At 44.0% G+C, this 10,572-nt stretch overlaps 1 protein-coding gene across 1 annotated transcript in view; it reads right to left on the bottom strand.

Moving 5' to 3' along the window:
• Positions 1–687: 687 nt before the first annotated feature.
• Positions 688–10,572, bottom strand: part of ANKRD54 (ankyrin repeat domain 54) — a 31,625-nt gene continuing 21,740 nt past the window's right edge. Inside the window, exons 7-8 of the mRNA XM_073644299.1 lie at positions 4,897–5,004; positions 688–4,214 (exon numbers count right to left, since the gene is read on the bottom strand). Coding sequence (XP_073500400.1) covers positions 4,140–4,214; positions 4,897–5,004 — 183 coding nt within the window. The 3' untranslated portion in view covers positions 688–4,139. The remainder of the gene's footprint in view (positions 4,215–4,896; positions 5,005–10,572) is intronic.

The following is a 10,572-nucleotide window of genomic DNA, read 5'->3' as shown; positions in this document are numbered from 1 at the left end:
TGAAGTAAACATTTTGTGAAAAAAAAAAGTTAAACGTTCATTTTTTCAGTCGACGTAACTGAAGCAACGTTAATAAACTTCTTGAATGTGGTTTTGAGCACCTTGAGGGGTGCAGATTTTAGAATGGTGTCACTTTTGGGTATTTTCTGTCATAAAGACCCCTCAGAGTCACTTCAAACGTGATGTGGTCCCTAAAAAATGGTTTTGTAAATTTTGTTGGAAAAATTTGAAATTTCTGGTCAACTTTTCAGCCTTCTAACTTCCTAACAAAAAATAATGATTTTTCAAAAATTGCTGATGTAAAGTAGACATGTGGGAAAGGTTATTCATTAACTATTTTGTGTGACATATCTCTCTGATTTAAGGGCATAAGAATTCAAAGTTCGAGAATTGCAAAATTTTCTAAATTTGACAAATTTCAGGGTTGTTTGTTTTGTTTTTTTTTTTACAAATAAACACGTCATATAAAAAAAAAAAAAAATGTACCACTATCATGAAGTACAATATGTCACGAAAAAACAGTCTCAGAATCAGGGTGTTCCAGAGTTATTACTGCATAAAGTGACAGTGGTCAGAATTGTAAAATTTGGCCTGGTTATTAAGGCCATAATTGGCTCCATCACTAAGGAGTTAAGTCATTGGGCAGTCCACAAACCTATAGATATTGTTGCAGAAAACACAACAGAATAGGCTTTTCCTTTTTAATAAAATAACAAAGAACAATAATAATGACATTACAATGTCGTTTTCACAGCACAACAGAATGGATTGTAGAAAGAGACAAAAAAATGAATATATTTTCTCAGGAAGATAAAGAAAACACAGATATGATTGTTCTCAATGCTTAAACAATCACATAAACAGAACAGTGCACAACATACAACACATCCTACGATCGTCCGTCATGCTCAGCAATATTGCTGCACAGTAAGAGAAAGATTACCAAGATTAGTTCCGTGTCTGGGGAAAAACAAACAGCCAAAACTTAATTCCAGTCTGGGGGCTGGTGCACCTGAAGTGCTTGTAGCAGATATCTCAGTAAAGAGGTCAGCTATCTCAGGACACAACCTTAAAAAGATACCTGTCAGCACGATTTCACTAGTGAAACCTTAGTATGATGGCAGAAGCTGATGAACAAGAATACAAATAATGCCCTTTTTGTAGTAATCCAAGAAAAAGCTTTGAAGCCACATGTAAATTAGCCTGAAGTACCTCGGGGTCGTGGTGAAGCACTTGGAGTACATTGAAACCCCCCGCTGCACTTCTAGGCTCCAAAGATCAATTTTTCAGCTCTGGCACATTGGATCACTACAAAATGGGTATCATTTTTTATTATAGTAAGATGTATACAGACATAATAATTTCATTAGTAAGATAGTCTTGACGGATTTCCTTTAAGGGGATATAAGCAAATGAGAAAAGAAAACTTAGATTCTATTAAGTGTCAGTTGTACATTATAGGCTCGTCAGGGTTTCCGATATTTATTATGGCAAGAATAGCGCAGTTAATGGGGCCTATCAGGATACTTTGAAAATAATGACGATTGGTTATAGCTGTCATGATTCTGTTTGAAATAGAAATCGATAATACTAGTGTGAACACAGCCTGAGAGACAAAACTTAAAGGGATTGGCCAGTGAAAACAAGTCATCACATATACAGTCATGGCCAAAAGTATTGAGAATGAGACAAATAGTAATTTTTCCAAAGTTTACTGCTTCATTTTTTGTAATGGCAATTTGCATATACTCCTGAATGTCAAAGAGTGATCAGCTTAACAGCAATTACTGTACTTGCAAAGTCAATATTTGCCCAGAAAATGAACTTTAACCCCCAAAACACATTTCAACATCATTGCAGTCCTGCCTTAAAAGGAGCAGCTAACATCGTTTTAGTGATTGATCCATTAACACGGGTGTGGGTGTTGATGAGGACAGGGCTGGCAATCAGTCATGATTAAGTAAGAATGACATCACTGGACACTTTAAAAGGAGGCTGGTTCTTGGTATCATTGTTTTTCTTCAGTTAACCATGGTTGTCTCTAAAGAAACATGTGCAGCCATCATTGCACTGCACAAAAATGGCCTAACAGGGAAGAGTATCGCAGCTACAAAGATTGCACCTCAGTCAACAATCTATTGCATCATCAAGAACTTCAAGGAGAGAGCTTCCATTGTTGTCAAAAAGGCTCCAGGACGCCAAAGAAAGACCCGCAAGCGCCAGGACCGTATCTTAAAACTGTTTCAGCTGCGGGATCGGACTACCAGCAGTGCCGAGCTTGCTCAGGAATGGCAGCAGGCTGGTGTGAGTGCTTCTGCACGCACTGTGAGGTGGAGACTCTTTGAGCAAGGGCTGGTTTCAAGGAGGGCAGCAAAGAAGCCACTTCTCTCCGGAAAAAACATCAGGGACCGACTGATATTCTGCAAAAGGTACAGGGAGTGGACTGCTGAGGACTGGGGCAAAGTCATTTTCTCTGATGAATCCCCTTTTCAATTGTTTGGGACATCTGGAAAACAGCTTATTCGGAGAAGAAGAGGTGAGCGCTACCACCAGTCTTGTCTCATGCCAACTGTAAAGCATCCTGAAACCATTCATGTGTGGGGTTGCTTCTCAGCCAAGGGAATCTGCTCACTCACAGTCTTGCCTAAAAACACAGCCATGAATAAAGAATGGTACCAGTATATCCTCCGAGAGCAACTTCTCCCAACAGTCCAAGAGCAGTTTGGCGCCCAACAATGCCTTTTCCAGCATGATGGAGCACCTTGCCATAAAGCAAAGGTGATAACTAAATGGCTCATGGAACAAAACAGAGATTTTGGGTCCATGGCCTGGAAACTCCCCAGATCTTAATCCCATTGAGAACTTGTGGTCAATCATCAAGAGACGGGTGGACAAACAAAAACCAACAAATTCTGGCAAAATGCAAGCATTGATTATGCAAGAATGGACTGCTATCAGTCAGGATTTGGTCCAAAAGTTGATTGAGAGCATGCCAGGGAGAATTACAGAGGTCTTGAAGAAGAAGGGGCAACACTGCAAATATTGGCTTGTTGCATTAACTCATTCTAACTGTCAATATAACCTATTGGTACTCATAATATGATTGCAATTATATTTCTGTATGTGATATAAACATCAGACAAACACAAATAAAAACCAGAGGCCAGCAGATCATGTGAAAATATAATTTTGGTGTCATTCTCAAAACTTTTGGCCATGACTGTACACAGGATAGGTGATAACTTTTTGATCGGTGGGCGTCCAACTGTTGGGCAGAAAGAGAACTTTGATCCCCATCAGAATTGAGCACTCATGCTTAACTACAGCTCCATTCATTCCCTATGGGGCTGCTAAGAGCAGCACTTGGAATTTTCCAGCAGCCCCATAGAGAATGAATGGGGCCACGTGTGGGCGTCCAATAAAAGTGCCCCATCGCCATTAAAAAATTAACCGTTCTGACAATTGGTGCGGGTCCCAGCAGACCCCAATGATCAGTAAGTTATTACATACCCAGTGAATAGGTGATAACTTCTTTTCACCAGACAACCCCTTTAATGTCAGCTGCCTGGATACGGGGCCTATATCCATAGTGCAGCCTCCAAATGGCATGAAATAATTTACAGCTATAATGGGTAGGGGAAAAAATGGTTTCCTCATTAATATAAATGGATACAGTAAAAATGCAGCTGAAATATGGAGAAATCAAGGCATATTTCTAAAAGAGACATAAACCATCACATTGCACAATGATAGAAAAAAATGGAATTCCACAGAAATTCTGAAAATATATAGCACCGCAAGTCAAGAAGAAAACAGAGGCTTCAAAAATAAGATTGTCACAATAGCATGGGACCCGCATCGCTCAATTTCTTTATGAAAGTTTGTCACCTTCAAATGAAAATTGGGACCTTTAAAGTATGCTGTACTTTTCAGACTAATTTTACCATGAAAGCAAAACCTTCATGTTGGAGTTTAATAGTGGACAATCCATGCTAGAGTGGTCAGATATTCGTACGCCGGGCGGTCGTCAGATTTCAGGATGATACAAATCTCGTGGTAGACTGGTTACATCAGAGCAAGAATGACACAGAACAGCTTCTGATGAAGTTACTCAGGAAGGGAGAACGCTGCACGTCCGGCTACCTGTTCTCCATGTTCTGCATCTGAATACTCAGTGATGTGAAGCTAGCCAGCAACTCTGTCACCTCATCCACCTGGAAAAAGAAAGAAAATTAATTTATTGTACACCAAAAGATAATGGATCTCGAGAAGAGTGAATATAATGACTCAGCCTAGTACTGAATACAATAACATTACTTTAAAAAGAATCTGTCAACAGGTTTTTGCTACATAATCTGAGGACAGCATGAGGTAGGGGCTGAGACGCTGATTTCAGTGATGTGTCACTTATTAGGCAATGTGCTGTTTCAGTATAACGAGTGTTTTATCAGCAGGAGATCATCACAGCTGGGACTACAGCTTACATGCCTCCTGGTCCAACTGCGTTCCCAGCACTGATTAGCAGCTCACTGTCAATATGCAATGTACACAAAAAGCCACTAAATCAGGGTGTGAGCAGGGATTAGCTTTCTGAGCTCTGCTACATCTAAAAACTCTTGATTGTATCACATCCGCGGCATCCAGTAAACTAAGTGACACATCGCTTGAATTAGGGTCTCTTGCCCTACATAATGCTGCTCTCAGGTAAAGGTAGCAAATCAAGATGTCACTGTTGCAGCCCGTCAACAAAGACCAAAGCAGCGGCCGAAATGAAGAGCTAGATCTGGGTAAGGTGAGTAAAACCTGACTGTATTATTGTTAAAGTGCAAGCTCATAGGGTAAAAAGAAATTCACTGGAAAATCCCTTTAAAGGCAAATCCAAGTGCAAGTCATAACCTGCTCCTTGGTGCTTGTTCTCTGTAGTCTGGAACAGATGTGGTCTAGCTGTTCTGTCTGCTCCTGCTGACCCAGCCTTTCCAGGTATTCTCGTAACATCTGAATAATCTACAAAGAAAAAAAAAAAAAGTCATATTCAGGACAAATAAATGAATTAAATCTGATCGTGCTAGTAGATTTCACATGACAGGCAAGGAAGGAGGCCCCCGTCTATCCGCCTATGACATAGCTAGCACGCGCTGTGCACGGAGCAGGTCAGCTTCTGAGCCTACGCCAAAAAACTTACACCTGACAAAGTTCTTCCTCATTCATTGCGAATTGTACTGAACCTTTACCCTTTTGTAGTCAGGACGATTTTCACACTTTTGACAAACGCAAAAAAAAAAAAATCTGCATTAAGAAAGTAAAAAAATAAACTACACCCCCATACCGAAGCCTATTGTATCGAAAAAAATGCATTAAGTTATGGTTTGTGAAAAAAAGTCTGACCCCAGCTGAAACTGCAGAACAATAAGTAGTCAGCACGTGGAGAGGTCATGAATACCACCATACTGATGTCTCCACAAAATTGCACATATTCATCAGAATTTACCAGATCAAAATCTTTGCAATCCAGATGGCAGTAAATATTTAAAGGAGTTGTGCAGAACTCTTATATTAAAGGGGTTGTCCGGCCTTATAGAAGTCTGCAGCCACTCTACAACTGCGGACTTGTGAATCCTTACATCACGTGCACTGTGAGGATTCTCTGGCGCCGTTAGCTGCAGCTGTGTGACCGAAAGTATGCAATTTGTATACAAACAGTCAAGTGCCGACTAGACTTGTGCGGCCTCGCTCAATTAAAGTGTATTGAGCAAAGCTGGACACGTTTGGTCAGAATGTGCCCGGAAGTATGCAAATCACATACTTTGTGTCACATGACAGGTCGCACCCGACACCGGCACTAGAAAATCCTTGCAGGGCACAACCAAAGAGGATTCACAAGTCTGTAGTCACTCTAAGGCCGGACAACCCCTTCACTACCTCTGTACGTCAAAGGTAGTGACACTGCCTTTGATCTTTGATGTGCGCTCGCACATCAGCCATCAAGTGCCTCCATTAGCCACAGGTGAAAATGTGTTCCGCCTGCAGCTGTTGATCTGTTAAACCCAAATAAAAACAAAACAACTATACATGTTTGGTATCTGCGTACACGTACTGACCAGGGGAATCATATTGCAGGTCAGCTTTACCATATAGTGAACATGGTAAATAAGAAAACCAAAAAACAATTGTGGAGTTGCACTTTCTTTTGCATTTTCAACATACTTAGAATTTCTTTTTCCAGTTTTCAAGTACATTATATAGTAAAATCAATGGTGTTGTTCAAAAGTACAACTAGCCCCGCAAAAATCAAGCCGTTACACATCTATATGGGCAGAAAAATAAACAAAAAATAAAAAGTTATGGCTCTTAGAAAAAGTGCAAGAAAAAAATGAAAAATTGCTCAGTAGTGAAGGATCCCCCCCCGAGGCTGTTAACCAGTTAAATGCCGCTGTCAATCTCTGACTGCGGCATTTAACATAGTCGTGCTGGAAGTGCGGCATTAGCCCCACCCATTGGTGACCCTGTCACATGATTGCGGGTTACCGATGGGTTGGCATGACAGCCCGGGGTCAACAGGAGACCCCTGTGGTTGTCATGCCCTGACTGCCATGAGCGCCGCCCAGTGGTCGGCGCTCATAGCAAGTGAGCATTTCTGCTGCATTCAGGTGATCTGCTCATCGCCTGTATGCAGCAGGGGCAATAGGACAAGTGCTGCTTCTAGCCTCCTATGGAGAGTAAAAAAAAATGTTTTTAAAAATATAAAAAAAAAAATTAAAAAAAAGTTTAAATCACCCCCCTTTCACTCCATTCAAAATAAAATAAATAAAAAAAAAAAAACACACACACATATTTGGTATCGCCGCGTTCAGAATCGCCCGATCCATCAATATAAAAAGGAGATTTTTGTGTACTCACCGTAAAATCCCTTTCTCTTAGCCTCTTATTGGGGGACACAGGACCATGGTTATGCCGCTTGTCCACTAGGAGGCGACACTATGCTTATCTGAAAGACAAAGCATTGCTCCTCCTCTGCAGTATACACCCCCGGGAGGCGATAGCCTACACCAGTTTTGTGCAAAAGCAGTAGGAGAAGTTAACATACATAACATAATTATGCCTATAACAAAGGCAACAATGTTGGAACTCAAAGGAAAACCAATATGAGAACTCAACTTAAATGGCCCTAAGGGGCAACAGGGTGGGTGCTGTGTCCCCCAATAAGAGGCTAAGAGAAAGGGATTTTACGGTGAGTACACAAAAATCTCCTTTACTCTGTCGCCTCATTGGGGGACACAGGACCATGGGACGTCCCAAAGCAGTCCCTAGGTGGGAAGCAATGGACGAAATCGTGCGGACGGTTCCCTAGGATTGGGATACCGCCGCCTGTAGCACGCATCTGCCCAGGCTCGCATCTGCTGAGGATTGGGTATTAACACTGTAGTGCTTGGTAAATGTGTGCAGGCTGGTCCAGGTGGCCACCTTGCACACTTGCTGAGCCGAGGCCTGATGGCGAATGGCCCAGGAGGCCCCTACCGCACGTGTAGAATGGGCCTTGATACCTGCCGGAAGGGGAAAATTTTTGAGGCGGTAAGCCTCTTGTATGGTGGACTTGATCTACCTGGCGAGGGTAGCCTTAGAAGCTGGTAGACCCTTGCGACCGCCTTTCAGGAGAAAAAGCGAATCTGATTTTCTGAAGGGGGCAGTCCTAGACACATAGATACGCAGTGCCCTAACGAGGTCAAGCATATGCAAAGCCTTTTCCACTCTATGAACCGGAGCCGGACAGAGGGATGGTAAGGAAATCTCTTCGTTGAGATGGAAGCTTGAGACAACCTTTGGGAGAAAGGAAGGAAATGTATGAAGGACTACTTTATCCTGAAAAAAAAATTTAGGAACGGTTGTCTGCATGAGAGTGCCGTGAGTTCAGACACTCTTCGTAGTGACGTGATTGCTACAAGGAAAACCACTTTCTGAGATAGAAGGCGGAGTGGAATTTCTTTGAGTGGTTCAAAGGGGGCTTCCTGTAGTGCTGTGAGTACCAGGTTAAGGTCCCACATTTCTAATGGTCGTTTGTAGGGTGGAATCAGTCGTGAAACACCCTGCAGAAAAGTTCTGACTTGCGGCCTGTGGGCAATGCTCTTCTGAAACAGAACTGATAGCGCTGACACCTGACTTTTAAGGGAGGCCAGGGATAGTCTGACTTCCAGTCCTGACTGGAGAAAACCAAGGACCCTAGGTAATGAATAGGGTAGTGGAGCCTGGTGGTGAGATTCGCACCAGGTAAAGAAGGCCTTCCAAGTACGGTAGTAGATTATGGCAGAGTTTGGTTTTCTCGCTCTGATCATGGTTGAAGTGACTTCTGGCGAAAAACCTGCTTGTGTTAACACCCAGGTTTCAATGGCCACGCCGTCAAACTGAGTGCCTGTAAGTTCTGGTGGTAAAACGGACCTTGTGACAGAAGATCCGGGCGGTCGGGAAGACGCCAGGGAACGTCTGCGATGAGGCGTACTATGTTGGCGTACCATGTACGTCTGGGCCAGTCTGGAGCGATTAGGATGGTTGGTACACCTTCCTGTTTGATCTTTCTCGCTACTCTGGGAATCAGAGGGAGAGGCGGAAAAACATACAGGAGTTGGAAAGGAGTCCAATCCTGAACCAGGGCGTCCGCCGCCAGAGCTCGGTGATCTCGTGATCTGGCCATGAAGTTGGGGACCTTGGCATTGAAGTGAGATGCCATTAGATCCACATCCGGAGTGCCCCAACGGTGGCAGATTTGCTGGAAGACTTCGGGATGGAGAGCCCATTCTCCAGAGTGTATTTCTTGTCTGCTTCCCAGTTGTCTACACCTGGAATGTGAACTGCCGATATGACAGTTTGTTTTTTCTGCCCAGTGGAGAATGTGTGAGACTTCTCGCATTGCTCGAGCGCTGCGGGTCCCCCCTTGGTGATTGACATATGCCACGGCTGTGGCATTGTCTGACTGGACTCTGATGTGGGAGGCCGCCAGCAGATGCTGGAATGCTCTCAGGGCCAGGAGGATGGCTCTAATCTCCAGGATGTTGATGGGCAAGGTTGCTTCCGCCGTAGACCATTTGCCCTGTGCTCTGTGGTGTAGGAATACTGCACCCCAATCCGTCAGACTTGCGTCGGTGGTCAGTATCTTCCATTGAGCCGGGAGAAAGGATTTTCCTGTCGTTAGAGATGACCAGATGAGCCACCAGTGGAGAGATTTCTTGGCTGACGAGTTCAGTTGGAATGACCTGTCGAGGGAAGAAGGATTTTTGTCCCAAGACTGGAGAATGTTCAATTGGAGAGGTCTGAGGTGAAGCTGGGCAAATGGAACTGCTTCTATTAACGCCACCATTCTGCCAAGGACTCCCATCGCGAATCGGAGAGATAGGGAGGATCTGCTGAGAAGGGTGTGAACTCCTGAGCGTAGAGGATGCACTTTGTCTTTGGGGAGAAATATCAGGCCTCTTGAAGTATTGAATCTCATCCCTAGGAATGTCAAGGATTGGGTTGGTGTTGGAGATGACTTTTGTAAGTTGACTAACCAACCTAGGCGGTTCAGAGTATCGATCGTGATTGAGACACTGAGCTCGCAGTCCTTGAAGTTGGGAGCCTTGACGAGAAGATCGTCTAGGTAAGGGATGACCACTATACCTCTGGAGTGTAGGACCTGCATGGTGGTTGCCATGACTTTGGTGAACACTCTGGGAGCCGTGGCGAGACCGAACGGGAGCGCCAATAATTGATAGTGGTCCTGATTGATTGCGAATCTGAGGAATGTCTGATGAGCAGGCGCAATCGGTATGTGCAAGTACGCATCTTGAATGTCTATAGAGGCGAGAAATTCTCCTTCTTCCATGGATGCTATGATGGAGCGAAGCGACTCCATTCGAAAATGACGTACTCTTACGTACTTGTTGAGATGTTTGAGATCTAGGACAGGCCTTGCTCCGCCTCCTATCTTGGGAACTACAAAAAGATTGGAGTAGAACCCGTGAAAGCGCTCTGCTGTTGGAACAGGTATGACTTGCGCTTGGAGTAGCGAGGAGACCGCCTTGTGAAAAGCTTGTGCTTTTTCTTGCGGTTTGGGGGGAGCAGAGGTGACGAATCTGTATGGGGGAATGGAGGTGAACTCTATCTTGTATCCTGAGGATACTAGCTCTCTGACCCATCTGTCTTTTGTAATAGGCAGCCAGTGTTGGTAAAATAGTGAAAGGCGGCCGCCTACTGGGGGAGATTTGTTTAGGGTCGGTGAGTCAAGATGAGGAAAAATTCTTTGATTTCCCACTGTGAGAGCTTGGTTGGCCTTTCTTTGACTGCCAGGAGTTGTCCGATTTTTGAGTCGACCTGGAGTCTTCCTTGCGTGTGAAGCGGCTGTTGTTCTGTGCTGGGCGAGAGACGGACCAGCCGGAAGAGTTCCGAAAGGACCGGAACCTAGATTGGTTACGTTTAGTAAAGGAGCGTTTGGGTTTCAATTGGGGAAGAGAAGTACTCTTACCCCGCTGTGGCGTTGGATATCATTGTATCCAATTTTTCGCCGAACAGTCTACCTCTGAAGTATGGGAGCTGTGTGAGCGACTT

Source organism: Phyllobates terribilis, unplaced genomic scaffold, assembly GCF_046119375.1.
Source record: "Phyllobates terribilis strain yellow unplaced genomic scaffold, ASM4611937v1 Scaffold_8__6_contigs__length_399053987, whole genome shotgun sequence".
Taxonomy (NCBI): domain Eukaryota; kingdom Metazoa; phylum Chordata; class Amphibia; order Anura; family Dendrobatidae; genus Phyllobates; species Phyllobates terribilis.
The sequence above is the reverse complement of the archived record's forward strand: the minus strand, read 5'-3'. Positions and strand labels throughout refer to the sequence as shown.